Source organism: Vespa mandarinia, chromosome 14 (genome assembly GCF_050613455.1).
Source record: "Vespa mandarinia isolate Hongniang chromosome 14, ASM5061345v1, whole genome shotgun sequence".
NCBI lineage: Eukaryota > Metazoa > Arthropoda > Insecta > Hymenoptera > Vespidae > Vespa > Vespa mandarinia.
This window is the reverse complement of record NC_140823.1, coordinates 2,411-18,066: the sequence shown is the minus strand read 5'-3', so window position 1 is coordinate 18,066 and position 15,656 is coordinate 2,411. Positions and strand designations below refer to the sequence as shown.

General features: G+C 31.4%; 1 protein-coding gene across 2 annotated transcripts; it reads left to right on the top strand.

Annotated features, from left to right (window-relative positions):
* The first annotated feature begins 5,583 nt into the window (after positions 1 to 5,583).
* Positions 5,584 to 15,021, top strand: LOC146872528 (fatty acid synthase-like). Of its 2 annotated transcripts, none has more exons than XM_085661200.1 (19): positions 5,584 to 5,837; positions 5,925 to 6,175; positions 6,275 to 6,506; positions 6,603 to 7,021; positions 7,086 to 7,379; positions 7,479 to 7,686; positions 7,781 to 7,941; positions 8,022 to 8,339; positions 8,426 to 8,931; positions 9,022 to 9,326; positions 9,399 to 9,803; positions 9,875 to 10,896; positions 10,978 to 11,219; positions 11,317 to 12,010; positions 12,092 to 12,923; positions 13,029 to 13,489; positions 13,579 to 13,833; positions 13,896 to 14,024; positions 14,220 to 15,021. In XM_085661200.1, the coding sequence occupies exons 1-19, from the start codon at positions 5,654 to 5,656 to the stop codon at positions 14,328 to 14,330; spliced, it is 7,029 nt and encodes a 2,342-aa protein (XP_085517326.1). In that variant the 5' UTR covers positions 5,584 to 5,653; the 3' UTR covers positions 14,331 to 15,021. The 2 variants fall into 2 exon arrangements, with proteins under 2 accessions (XP_085517326.1, XP_085517325.1); XM_085661199.1 differs by having other exon boundaries at positions 13,896 to 14,150.
* Positions 15,022 to 15,656: the final 635 nt, after the last annotated feature.

Genomic DNA, 15,656 nt, shown 5'->3' with positions numbered 1-15,656 from the left:
ATATTCCTAATAGTTACATATTCTCTTAAGAGAAGGTACTCTGAACATTTGAGAGACGCGCGTGTGTGTCAACAGTGGTAAAGTATATGAATATGAAGTGAACTTTTAGAGGAAATCATAACAAAACAGCGCTGGGAGAAAAAATTTGTACATGATGGAAACAAACTCATGTTTTGATCTTTATTAAAAATTATATATAAGTTTACTAATTATTAATATTTAAGAAATAATCGACAAATGTATATACTTTATATGCATTAGTCTTCGTACAAAATTATACTGCTGCCATGTCCTATCTAGCACAGACCACCGTTAAATTCACGTCAACAATCATTGGGAGAAATAAATATAAGAGCCTAGATAGTAACACCTTACTAAATTATCAAATAAGGAAAAAAGATTAAATTAGTTCATTACTTACTTTTACATTGATACAATAAAAAAAAAACAATTTATTACCTTCAAGCACCTAAAATTCACGAATTACGAATCCGAACGCTTGCCAATGTACTATTCGTTACTTATAGAACCTCATTCTTTTTAGTTTTTAAGGTACTAAAAGAACTACAAGTTTTTTTCAAAATTTAACAATATTTTAAATTCAAATCCCTTGACATAAACTATTGGACACGTATTTACTCATTTTTGCCATAAAATCCATCTGGTGAGAACTCATTAAAATGATTGAATTAGTTATCGTAACTTCCCCGTGCAAGCTTTTCTTTGCGTTCGTAAATGTGCAAAAAATCTGAACATCGTATATTTAAGAACAAAACCGTGCTGTGCAATCGCTGCACAGTACTAAACTTCTTTTTCGCGATAAATGTCGAATACAGCATTTGTACACCTATATTTATGAAGCCATCAATGAGAACAGAAGTAATTTTCGATTAATTTTAATGAACAAGGTCTCAATTTATAGATAAAGGTTTAATTAATAAAGAAAAAAAAAGCAGCGATTGTTATTTTATACTAATATGCCCAATTAGAAAAAAAACGATTTATTATCCTAGAAGAAATAAGAATAGGTATAAAATAAATGAAATAGTAAAATACAATAAAAGAAAAATAAAATTAAATATTTATACATTCGCACATTTATGTACATCCATATATACAGGACATATTGTAATATATACTTACATTACATACATATGTACATCCGTTATTATTTTACAAAAATATCATCGTTAGAATGAAGATACTTGAATAAATACAATGAAAGATTGAAAGATTTTGCGAGTGTGAGCGTGTTATATAATAATCTACTACATATTATTATTACTATCTTAAGGTGTGTGAGTTAAGAGAGTCGACAAATGGTATATAAATCGATAAAGTGTATATAAACAGTGAACCTTAAGAGGTTCACTCTAAGTGAACCTATAAATAAAGGTTCACCTATAAAGAAAGAGTAAACAAGGTAAAAAAATTCAAGTGGATTTCTGACCTATATCCAGAAAGATGCTTTTAATGAGAGCTATCATTCAGATCAACAGATATATTTCGTTCTTCGGCCTAACCCTTTCACAAAAATCCTCTTCTTCAACTATCATTTACTGATTAATGGCATCATAATAAAGCATATATTTCGGTGTACTAATAACCGAGTTATTTACTAGATTCGATGACGAGTGCATATTTTGCCCTAAATCTGAATTCGTCACATAACAGATGCTATCTTCGGAGGATGGTCTACAGGCGGATTGTACCAATTTAAAAAATTATATTTCCATATAATATTTTAAAAGGAAGTGGTATATGTTCAACAAAATTTCATTTTATTTTGATGTTCTATCAAAAAGAGTTTGATTGAAAGAGATAAAACTATTTAAGACTTTTTTGCGCGATAAGTAAGAGATATATTGAAGTTTTTAATTCTTTATAAATATCTTTACTTTCTCTTTTTATCCAAGAAGTAAACGTATACATCTAGGCATTAAAAAATTTATCCTTCTTTTATATTTCTATCGAATTTTCTCAGTTAATAGTTGACTATCACCCCTCTACATTTGATCTTATTACTCGAATATTTTAATCTCCAACTGAAAAAAACATGGTGAATATGACCATTGTTTTAGAGATAAAAAGAAATGTACTTAAGAAAAAATTTTATAAAATATAAAAAATCAGTATCGCGGAAAATTAATGAAATTACCAAAAAAGAAAAAAAATATAATATAAATCCCGAAATGTATAGCAAAGATATGCGCAAGATGTTTTACTATCGTTTGAATAACAAAGGATGACCATTCTTATACTTTGTGTAATGTCTACTTTCGAGAGAAATGTTGTCTATAATGATAATGAGTTTAACAAGTTCATTGTCAACGTTATATATCTGTAACGCACCGATTTCCATTAAAAGCCCAACGTCACAGATATATGACGGCAATCAATCTTTACTTTATCTCAGCATAAACAAAAAAACCTACAGTATATTTCGAAAAAAATGTAACGCGCAGTAGGGAGAATTTTTTTTTCTGCGGTGCGGTACTTTTCCGCAGTGCGAACATATGAAAATTGTTTGTCTTTTTCTTCTAACGTCATTTGACGTATCAATACATTTCCTCTTTACATAATAATATAGTAATATACTTTAGTTCTGTTAACGGTAGGAAGTGACAAGAACGGCATTTCAACTTTCAGTATTTACAAGTTTATCATGAACTTAGATAGTCTGAATAGCAATATATTCAGAATAGATCTGGAAAATCTACGAAAAAATACGAACCAATAGACTTATCGTAATATTTTATTCGATAAGTAACGGATTCAAATTTTAATTTCCGTAGATCTGAGAAACTATTTATCTAAAAAATACGATGTGGTGGCATATATTAGCATTTGATTAGCTATTTTGGTTCTACAATATTTCTTGAGAAATCGAAACGTATGGACTGAAGTTATTAAAAATTTTTATTACAAATAAAATTACATGTTGGGAAATAATTTGAACTAAATATTTTCATGATTCTGTCCACCTACAAAGTTACAAATCTTTTGTTATCATATGGCCTCATTTGCACTCTCCTCGCTTCTCATTACATAGACACCTTTTGATCGCCATCGCTCGCAGCATTCTTTCTCTCTCTCACTTTCTTTCTGTCACTTTGACTTTCCCTCTCTCTCTTTCTCTGAATCAAAAATCGTGTTAAAAAATAGTATTTTCTCGAGAATGGTTTATGCACAAATAAAAAGTGTTTTAAAAACTCCGCCGAAACAGCGCATTATTAAACCTTCTTCTTTAATATTAATCTTTCTTCTTTAATATTAATCTTTCTTCTTTAATATGAGACTTTGTTCATTCATTTTTGTCAAGAATTACTTCGGTTCTCATAGTACCGTCCTGTTCTCGACATTTTTCGCAAAGGAATAATATACTCTCTATATTACTCTGACGCCCCTTGTGAAGTAGCGATTGTCTTCTTGGTTTTGTGAATAAATAGCTGATGCTCAGATTTTCTGAACATTTCCGAACGCAAAGGAAAGCTTGCATGGAGAAATTAACATAAGTCACTCAATCAATTTATTGTGCTTTGATCAGATGATTCTAAAAAGAAAGGGATTCTATAAGTAATATATACTATATTGGCAAGCATCCAGATCCGTAGTTCAGAAATTCTAAGTGTTTAAGGCTAACATGATTCCAGTGATTTTTTTATTGTATCGATGTAAAAGAAAATAATTATCTAATTTACTCTTTTTCTTTATTTGATAATTTAGTAAGATGTTAGTATCCAGTCTTTTATATTTATATCCTCCACTGATAGTAAGCGTGAATTTCGCGGTGATTTGTGCTAGATAGGATATAGCAGCAGTATAATTTTGTTCGATGACAAATGCAAATAAAGTATATATTTATCGATTATTTTTTTTAAATTAATAATTAGTGAATATATATATTGTACATTAGTCTTAATATAGATCAAAATGTGAGTTTGTTTTCGCATCATCTACGAAATTTTCCTCCTAGCGCTATTTTGATATCGTTTCCTTTGTAGTAGTTCATTTCATATTATTACTATTACTATTACTATTACTATTACTATAATAATAATGTGTAAGGTAATAATGTAGCAACAAAAAGTAATAATGTAGCAAGTAAAAAGAAGAAGAAACAGAAAATATATTTACATTATATACATCATAACACATATGATGACGATAATTTATGATAATAATAGTAAGAAAAATGTATCCTTTTATATGGTAGTTTGACGTGTGAATTCTCAACAAATCATGTCCTTGATAATTTCGTCACATGATCAACAGTCTAATACAAACTCATCTGAAGAAAAGTATGAAACGTTTCTTTTGTTTTCGTCCGCTATCGTTTCTCTTTTTCTTATTACTTAATGATTGTTATGCGTTTATTATAATTAATATAATATATAATTATTCACTAACTATTTTTAAGAAAATATTGGACAAATTCTTATTTTTGTCACAGATTTATATACTAATTCATATATGTGTTAATTATATGTATTATTTTCTACGCATTTATCGTAAACCAAATGCGTATCGACGTCTTACTAGGACGGATTACTGCGAGACGCACGCTACCATCAACGAAAGATATACTTAAGAGAGACTGAAAAGGGTCTGTTCGCAGTCTACTAACAGTATATTCTATTCACATAAAACTGATTGTTATGGAACAGTGAGAGGGAAATAATAAAACAAACTTATACAATGATACGATAGTATGACAAAGACAGCGTTTCCTAATTGATTAGTAATTCATATTTTTTCCATACTTGATGCTCTATTTACACACACATTGAACAAAAGTTTATGAATAGTCTTAAATTATGCGTCTATTGTTCCTTTATCACTTCGTACTATTTTTCTTCATTATGCATATATCTCAAAGCTACGTAGCGTGCATGATACTTATTTAAATTATATATTCACCATTAATTATTTATTATTCGGGTATCAAAGTAAACCGCTACTAAAGTTTATTTATTATTTTTACTTTTGCTCTCTTTATTGTTATAGGACATGTTAAATTTTAGATAACAAAAAGATTATACGGAGAAGGTAAAATTTTTGTATTAAAGAAAACTCGTTAGATAATATTGATTTGTCTTTACTTATTTTATTTCGTATATATTTATAAGTATATATTACAAAATATGGTTTTATATATAATGTATTAACTTAATAAAGGAATACAAGATAAACAAAGTATAATATATGTTTGTAGTATTTGGTTCAGTATTAGATATGAAAAGTAAGGACATTTGGAACAGATATAGCTTTATATGAGTGTTTATGTAAGCGCACGCGTAGGTATATAAATATTTTGTGTTCCTGTGTCTGTATATATATATGTGTATATATATGTATATACATATATTTTACTGTTTAACTTTATCGTTTCAATATTGAACAGTGCTCTTTCATTGACCATGACGTACCTAATTAGTATAAAAAGAATAAATAAATTCATTAAGGTCGGTTAAAAATGTATCTTCATTTGAATAAGTAGAACGGAAAAATACAAGAACTTATAATACGTGACGTGATATAACGAATTTCATGGAGAGGGATAGCATTATTAAAACGAAGAATTCTTCGTTAACAATTTCAGTTCGTGTCCAATTTCTATTTCAGACAAACGAATGTAAAATATCATAACGTCATGAATGAGTTTAAGGAGCAAGAGGAATCGTACAAATTTTTCAAATATGCCGATCAAGAACCAGGCGAAGAAGTTGTTATTTCCGGAATCGCTGGTAGATTTCCAAAATCCAACAATTTGTATGAATTGAAAGATAATATTTTTAATCGCAAAGATTGTATCACAGATAACGGAATAAATACAGGTATCGATTATACGTATAAAATTTATTTTATTTAACAACGTAACCATTAAACAATATTAATATTTTTCTATCTTTATCTTTTATTAGAGCATTCAGAAATTCCTCGACGAACGGGGAAAATTAACAATATTGAGAAATTCGATGCATTATTTTTTGACGTCGATTTTAAAGAAGCACATACTATGGATCCTATGGGCAGAATATTGTTCGAACATACTTATGAAGCTATTGTAGATGCTGGAATTCATCCAAAAGATCTTCGTGGAACGAGGACAGGTGTATTCTTAGGTTCATGCTTCTCCGATACGGAGAAAACTTGGTTCTACGACAAACTCCAGGTAGGGGAATCGATCAAACGATCAGTTTATAGATGGATTACTTATATAAAATTACTACTATGGTCGGATAAGCCGTATAATACGTCTTTTCAATTGTAGGTAAATGGCTTTGGTATCATAAGCTGTAGCAAAGCTTTTATGACCAGCAGAATTTCGCATTGGTTGGGTGTCACTGGACCAACATATAACGTCGATACCGCGTGCAGCTCAAGTCTATTTGCGATGGAACACGCATATAGAGCTATACATAACGGACAATGCGATTACGCGATCGTCGCTGGATCAAATCTTTGCCTTCATCCATTTGTAACTTTGCAATTTAAACGTTTAGGTATTAATTATGATATTTTCTTGAAGCATTTTTCCTTTTTTCTCGAATTATCATGAGAGTATTAAACAATTATTCCATTTTGTACCTCTCTAACAGGAATATTGTCTGAGGATGGTCGTTGCAAGTGTTTCGACGAAGATGCAGATGGTTACGTGCGCAGCGAAGCCGTAGTTGTTGCACTTCTGCAAAAAGGAAAAAATGCTAAAAGAATCTATGCAACAGTTATTCATGCGAAAACAAATTGCGATGGTTATAAGGAACAGGGAATAACATTTCCTTCTAGTCAAATTCAGAGTACTCTTTTGAAAGAATTCTACGATGAATGCGGTGTACCAACAGCTTGTATAAATTACATCGAAGCTCATGGTACAGGAACTAAAGTTGGTGATCCTGAAGAAATAAATGCTATAGATCAGATTTTCACAAAAAACAGAAACAATCCTCTTAAAGTCGGTTCTATCAAATCAAATTTGGGTCATACCGAACCAGCCAGTGGAATGTGCTCCATTGCTAAGGTAAACATATTTTGAAGTATAAGACGAGACAATTATTCAGCTTCGTTTCTTTGATATATTACAGGCGATAATATCGATGGAGTCAGGCCTAATACCACCAAATATCAATCTTAATCGACTACGCAAAGACGTGAAAGCTTTTACAGAAGGGAGAATCATGGCTGTTACCGAAACGTCTCCACTTGATGGGGAATACATAGGCATTAACTCTTTCGGCTTTGGTGGTGCTAATGCTCACGTCTTACTTAAATCAAATCAAAAAACAAAGGTCAATAAAGGATTGCCAGATGACGATTTGCCAAGACTCGTAACTGTTTCTGGACGTACCGAAGAAGCAGTTGTAACCATATTAAATGATGTAGGTGAAATGTTCTTTTAAATAGAAAACATAAAGATATTATACTTGTTTATTCTACATTAAAATAGAGCAATACAATTTCAACATCTTATTACGTAGATCGATAATCGACCGATAGATGTCGAATTTATTCGTCTCCTTCATGATATTCATCTCAAAGAGACATCAAGTCATTTATGTCGAGGATACACGATAACTAGTTCTAAATCGTCTGACGCAAAATTGAGAGAAATTGAAAATTATTCTGGTATCAAAAAACCAATATTATTTGTTTTTTCTGGAATGGGATCGCACTGTTCTGGTATAGGTACGGAAATTTTTGTTCTATTATTTCTTCGTAACTATGGAAATAATAACCATTGCGATCAAATGTACTGGAACGTAGAATTTGTAATTTACAGGTCAAAGTCTAATGAGATTCCCTATATTTGCTAAAGCTATAGAGAAATGCGACGCTGTATTAAAGCAGTATAAATTGAATATTTATAAAATTTTAACTGAAAAAGACAATAGCATGTTCAACAATATCTTACATTCGATCGTCGGAATTGCTGCAGTTCAGGTAATATCGACAATTATTTAATTATTTGGGAGAAGTGCATACGTTCGATAAGTTCTAACAAAAGGAAAAAATCTTTACAGATCGGCTTGGTAGATCTTCTAACTTCCGTAGGTGTAGTGCCAGATTACATCATCGGACATTCCGTTGGTGAACTTGGTTGTGCCTACGCAGATGGATGTTTTACAGCAGAAGAAATGATATTAGCAGCATATTCGCGAGGAATTGCCTTGATGGAAACAGAAATATCTCATGGTTCTATGGCAACGGTAGGGCTTTCCTATGAAGATCTGAAAAATTGCTGTCCTGTTGATATCGACATCGCATGTCACAATGGAACTAAAAGTACAACTGTTAGCGGACCGACCGATTCTGTGAAGAAATTCGTTAAAAAATTACAGGTTCGTTTGAAGATAATCAGGATCTTACCAATAAAAATATTCCCTACTATTAAATTGATTTTTTTGAATGTGTTTGTATTTGGAAGGCAACTGAAGTTATCGTGGAAGAGGTAGCGTGCAATAATATACCTTATCATAGCCGATATATCGCAGCAGTTGGATCGAAACTTTTTGTATATTTAAAAAAAGTGATACCAGTAGCGAAGGCACGAAGTGAAAAATGGCTCAGTACATCGGTGCCACGAAACGCGTGGTCGACATCAGCCGCAAAACTCTCGTCAGCTGAGTATCACACCAATAACCTGTTGAAACCTGTACTCTTTGCAGAATCATTAGCTCTGATTCCGAACAATGTTGTCACGATTGAAATTGGATCGCAAAATCTACTACAAGCTACTTTAAGAAAATCATTGCAACCAACCGTCAGGAATATTGCATTAAATCATCTAAATGATAAAGATAACGTGATCATTTTTCTGCAAGCATTAGGGAAGATTTATAACAGCGGTATACAGCTTGATCTTGCTAAATTATATCCACACGTAGAATATCCGGTCAGTCGAGGTACTCCAATGATATCACCACTTATTAAGTAAGTATTACGAGAACATAGAAAACGAAAAAGGCTAATAATTATTTCTTCTGAATGTAATATAAAAATTCAACGTTATTATGTGTTTAGATGGAAACATTCAGACGACTGGTTTGTGACAGATTACAATAGCCAAGAGAGAATTGATTCTGGCGAACGAATATTTCAAATATCTATCGATTATGAAGAATATCAGTACGTTATTGGGCACGTGGTCGATGGCAGAAATTTGTTTCCAGCTACAGGATATTTATGTTTGGTTTGGGAAACTTTCAGCATGATGATGGGACAATTGTACAGTGAAGTATCTGTTGTCATAGAAAATGTAAAGTTTAATCGAGCTACCACCATTCCGAAAGAAGGCAAAATTGAAATGATAATCATGATTCAAAAAGGTACTTTCCACAACTTGTATTTATATATTGTTCTACTGAGAATTTAACATATGTCAATCTACTAACGAACAGGAAGTGGTAATTTCGAAGTGGTCGAAGGTGGTCTTGCTATTGTTACTGGATTGATTCGTATTGCAACAAACTTGTTACAAGAGAAAATACCCCTTGATCTACTCAAAGCAAATGCTAGCAATGAGAAGGAAGAATTAGATGAGAAAGATATCTATAAAGAGTTGAAGCTACGTGGTTACCAATATAGCGGCCTCTTTCGAAGTTTAAACAGTGCCTCAGTTTCAGGAAAAAAAGGACATATCGAGTGGAAAAAAAATTGGGTAGCATTCCTGGATAACATATTGCAGATGAAAATACTCGCTTTAGATACCCGAGGTTTATTCGTACCGACTGGAATTCGAAAATTGATAATAGATACTAAAGCTCATCAACGATATCTGCAAAGTTTGACAACCAATAAAAAATGTAAATACTTACTTTTAATTCAAAGTGAATCTATATAGCAAATTCCTTTATATTCAATAATATTATTTCAGATGTACCTGTACAATTATTTGAGGATATTGATGTGATTGTAACAGAGGGTGTGGAAATTCATAATATTAGGGCCAGTGAGATTGTTCGGAAGAAACCTGTCAGTGATCCAATTATCGAAGAACATAAATTCATTGCTTATCGTGACAGAAGGGAAATGTCATTACGCGAAATATTAACGTTATCTATTCATATTACTCTTGAGAATATACCAATGATGAAAGTGAAAACAATAGAACTCGTTGAGGATAATGACAATATATCTGCAGAGAAACTTGTTTCTCCATTGTTCAGAGACATTCTAGCCAATTTACCTTCGATTCAAGCAAACATTAATTTATTTGCACCACCAAAGAAATTTGGCGAAGAAGACATTCTTAAAAATGTTGAAATTTTAGAATCAACAAAATTACGAACAGATGATGTAGCGATATTAGCAGTTGGATGTGGTTTATTAACCAATGAAAAAAAGGACAGTTTAAAACAACTTTTAAAATCTACAAAAGATGGAGCTTTCCTTTTATCGCGCGAAAAAGAAAATATAACATTGGACTTTTCTATTTTAAAGGAATTTCAATTAGGTATAGTTTTGGAGAAACGTACTTCAGAGGAATCGTGGATATTATTAAGGAAGATCAAGAAAATTTCGAAATATACTCAATTTATTAATGTTAGGAGCAATGAATTTAACTGGTTGAAAGAAGTACAAAATGTGCTTGCCAATGAAACACAAGAAGATAACATGAGGGTGATACTTTTTGAGGAAAGAAACTTTGAATCTGGCCTCTTAGGATTCATTAATTGCTTACAAAAAGAACCTGGAGGCAAAATCTTTCGAGCTGTTCTAATTCAGGATCTTAAAGCGCCGAAATTTTCTTTAGAATTGTCCCTTTATTCGGAACAACTCGAAACCGATCTTGTCATCAATGTTTTACGACCAGGAAACGTATGGGGATCATATAGACATCAACTACTTCCATCCAGTGAACCAAAGCTTATGTATCATGCCATTGTTAATCAGTTGGTATGTAAGAACATTTTACCCAATTTTCTTAAATATCATGAAATAATACAATAAAATTTGTGCAATAACACTTTTTAACAGTCACGCGGAGATTTAAGTTCATTAAGATGGCTCGAAGGACCAATTACGAAAGACTATCAAAAGGAAGATCTTGTTCGTATCCATTATGCATCGTTGAACTTTAAGGACGTGATGTTGGCAACAGGTAAAATTGGATTAGATGTGTTTCAGCAGAACAGAAAAAATGTTGACAACGTACTTGGATTTGAATATAGCGGAATCAGTACTGGTGGTCGACGTATTATGGGACTTAATCCAAACAAGTGAGCTAATAAAAAATCATAAGATTGAGATTTAATCGTGAAAATAATAAAAAATAGCAGAAAATGAAGGAAAATAAAATGAATAATATTCTTTCAGATGCATATCAAATCTTTGCCAAATGGACAAAATTTTTTCTTGGACCGTACCTGAAAGTTGGAGCTTGGAAGATGCAGCGACTGTACCATGCGTATATTCCACATGCGTTGCTGCGCTTTACATTAACGGAGAAATAAAAAAGGGTGATAGAATACTTATTCACTCTGGTGCTGGTGGTGTTGGCCAAGCCGCAATTACCTTAGCTCTTCACGAAGGCTGTGAAATATTTACTACAGTTGGTACACCTGAAAAACGTAATTTCATTAAAGAAACATTTCCCAGTATCGACGATAATCATATTGGAAATTCTAGAGATACTAGCTTCGAACAAATGATTTTGCAAGAAACCGACGGTAGAGGTGTAGATATAGTTCTAAATTCTTTAGCGGAAGAAAAACTTTTAGCATCTCTGCGTTGTTTAGCCTATAGAGGACGATTTTTAGAAATTGGAAAGTTTGACTTAGCTGCAAATAATCTGCTAGACATCGATGCCTTTACGAAGGAGATCAGTTTTCATGCTATAATGTTAGATCAAATTATAGTTACCAAGGACGGAATCAGAAATGAAATAAGTTCAAAAGTAAACAAACTCCTTAAGGAAAATGCAATCAAACCGATTGTAAGAACAATCTTCGGCAGAGATCAAGTAGAGAAAGCCTTTAGATTCATGGCTGCTGGTAAACATATTGGAAAAGTAAGTTGTGATTGTTGTTTTAATATTCATTTATTTGTACTATCTTAAATTATAACTCGAAATTCATCTTGAATTTCGTAGATTCTAATAAAAATACGCGAAAAAGATAAACCACTGAATACACCGATCTTGGCTGAACCTTATTATACATGCTACCCAAACAAAAGCTATATAATTATTGGCGGCTTGGGTGGTTTTGGTTTAGAATTAATCGATTGGTTGGTTCTTCGAAATGCTACAAATATTGTCATTACTTCGCGAAATGGCATAAAGAATGGTTATCAGCAAATGAGAACCAAGAGATGGGAATTATACGGTGTGAATATTAAGATCCTTGTCGGTCTCGATGCGACTATACAAGAAGACTGCGAGCTTGTAGTAAAGTCAGCAATAGATCAAGGTTCCATCGATGATATATTTAACCTCGCGGTTTCTTTGAAAGATCGTATTTGTCGTAACCAAACGATGGAAACTTTTGGAGAATGTTTCAAGGGAAAAGCCTGGACAACGACACGTTTGGACGAAGTTACTAGAAAGCGTTGTCCAGATCTTCGGCATTTCGTAGTCTTCTCTTCCGTCTCGTGCGGAAGAGGAAATCCTGGGCAAACGAATTATGGAATGGCTAATTCCGTTATGGAAAGAATATGCGAAAAGAGAGTAGAAGAGGGTTTGCCTGGATTAGCTATTCAATGGGGAGCTATTGGAGACGTTGTTCCTGTCGCGGACATGCAGGATGACGATAAAGAACTTGTTATTGGCGGTACTTTACAACAAAAAATAACATCATGTTTAAAAGAAATGAATCGATTTTTGGTACAGGATAAACCTATAGTTGCTAGTATGATAGTCGCTGAAAAACGATTAGGTGCCGACAATGAGGAAAATGTCGTAAATAGTGTGTTAAAAATTATGTGTAAGTTTCGCTTAATTCATGCTTATCGCTAAATTTAATAATTTTATTTTTTTCGCTCGCTTTTACTGTCTTTATCTTATTTAAATAATAATTTCTTGAGTATAGGTATTAAAGACTTGAATAGTTTCAATCCACATACTTCCTTGGCTGAACTTGGAATGGATTCTATGATGGGTATAGAAATAAAACAAACTTTAGAGCGCGAGTATGAAATATATCTCAACGCGGAGGACATTCGCAGCTTAAGCTTTGCCAAACTTATGAAAATGAACAACAAGCTATCAGGTGATAGTAATCGTATTAAAATTGCTACCGACAAAATATTATTTGGTACGAATATGTTGTTGCAATTGTTCGGCGAAAAACTTTCCTCCGATCTAATTGTGCCCCTTAAAACTAAACCAGAGGAAGGTCGGAGCGAGATATTCTTCATTCCAGGTATTGAAGGCTATGGTATCATTTTCAAAACATTAGAATCGAAAATTAAGTCGCCAGCGACTTGTTTCCAACTTGGGATAAAGTATGAATTAGAAACTATAGAAGAAATGGCCCATTCATTTCTACCGGTATACTCTTTTACTAAAGATATATTTGATTAAATTAAATATTATTCAATCTGTTGTATTAAAATGGTATGTAACTTTACATATTACAGCATATATTAGAGAAACTTAAAGATAGAAAAGATTTTACTTTAGTGGGGTACTCATTCGGATCGCTTGTAACAATTGAACTCACACGACAATTAGAAACCAAAGGATTTAAAGGCCGGTTAATTTTGATAGACGGTGCTCCTCAACTAATGAAGGAACTTGTAAACGAACAGTTTCAATCGTCATCGGAGGAAGAGCTACAAAACAAAGTTTTTGTTATTATTGCGAAAACATTAACATCTGTTAATATTGAACAGGTTTGTCATCGTTTTTCTATTTCTTGCTTTTGTCAAACGAATTTCAAAACGTTACTTTCTAGTTTGTACTTGAATTGGAAAAATCCAAAACGTGGGATGAGAAAGTAAATGCATTCTTTAATGTATTGTCTCCCATACACAAGCAATTATATTTGGAACGGGATCAAAAAAACGCCATCCTTTCATTTTATGTAAGACTGCATGCAACTATGAAATATAATCCAGAACCAATACCATATATAAGAACACCGATCATATTGTTTAAACCGATGTTATCGTCTGTAAAACATATCTCGTATGATTATGGATTACAGAAAGTAAGTTTTAAAAATTTTTATATATCATTAATATAACATTAATCTATTATAAAGTACTGTTATTTTCAGATAACTGAAGGCAAAGTAGAAGTACATGTTATTGACGGCAATCATGCCACGATGTTAGAAAACGATGAAATTGCAATGGTGATTAATCATGAACCGCTTAAAAGGGATTAATAAAAATTAAATGAGATGAAGTAATATATACATATACATTTGCTTGACGTTTAGTTCTATTCGTAGAAATGATAAAAATTAACTTCGTCAAGACTTTTTACTTATTCTATTTATCCAATAGCAGGATATTGCGACACAAACAGTTTGTAATTTCACATTATTATTATTACAAACTTGATCTTATTCATTACTTATGTATTTTTACATTGTTTTATCATTATATCGTTTATTAAAAATTTCGTTGTATTCTAAATAAATATTTTATAATATAATTGTGAATATTTTTATTATTATTATCATCAAAGTAATTTTATTATAAATATATTTAATATTAAGAGATATTATTATTTAAACAAGAGAATTTATATTAAACGATATAATCATAAATCAAAGCAGAAATACGTAAAACACAAATAAGACGGATTTTTCAAAAGTAATGATAATAACATTGAAAATAATAATATAAAAATGACTATCTGGAAGTAATTAAATAACTATAGTTATCTCCACGTTTGTAGTTAATTCTACATTTTAAATAAATTCGAAATGATGGAGATGACGAAATAACGATATATTTCCTTAATATATTCCGACCTGTCAAAAATTAATTATAAACTCTTTTTGTGGAACGACAATATTAATTATTTATTTATTTTTCTTTGTTTTAATAAAGTGTATAATTTTCCTTTAATTAACAATAATTTTTGGTTTACTTACTTCTACAAAATATACTTACTACATTATCAACATCCTGATTACACAAAAAAGAAACCAAATTTTTTAGTTTCACTTTCTTAATGCATGAAAATTTCCGGCAAATAAATTTTGTTCTATTTGAGTCATTCAATCTTTTCGGTCAATCTGTCTATCTTTTCCAGTTAATTTACGGCAAGATTTTGTAATTTTCAAGGAAAAATCGTTTCAATATATTTTCTCTGATTCTTCAGAAAACTCCTTAAACGAATACGAATGCTTAATCACGTATCCATTAGTATTAGTAGTAAATTTACATAGTTTGGTATTACATATACCAAAATATGTAAATTTTATCAAATCAAGACTTGTTTTTGATTATCTCAACAATAATAATAAATAATAAATAATATAGTACAAAATATATTTTCTACAAATAAATAGCATTGGATCATCAATTTGACCAACCTTGAACTATTTCCGGCTATCAATTTATCAATATTGTTTTTGACAAATTCCACATGATTTTTTCTATCTATCACCAATTACAAATATATTTGGAGTTTATATAAAGTTTATGTGTGAAGTGTATATAAAGAATGTTACATAGATTTAGATAAATTGATGGTAACT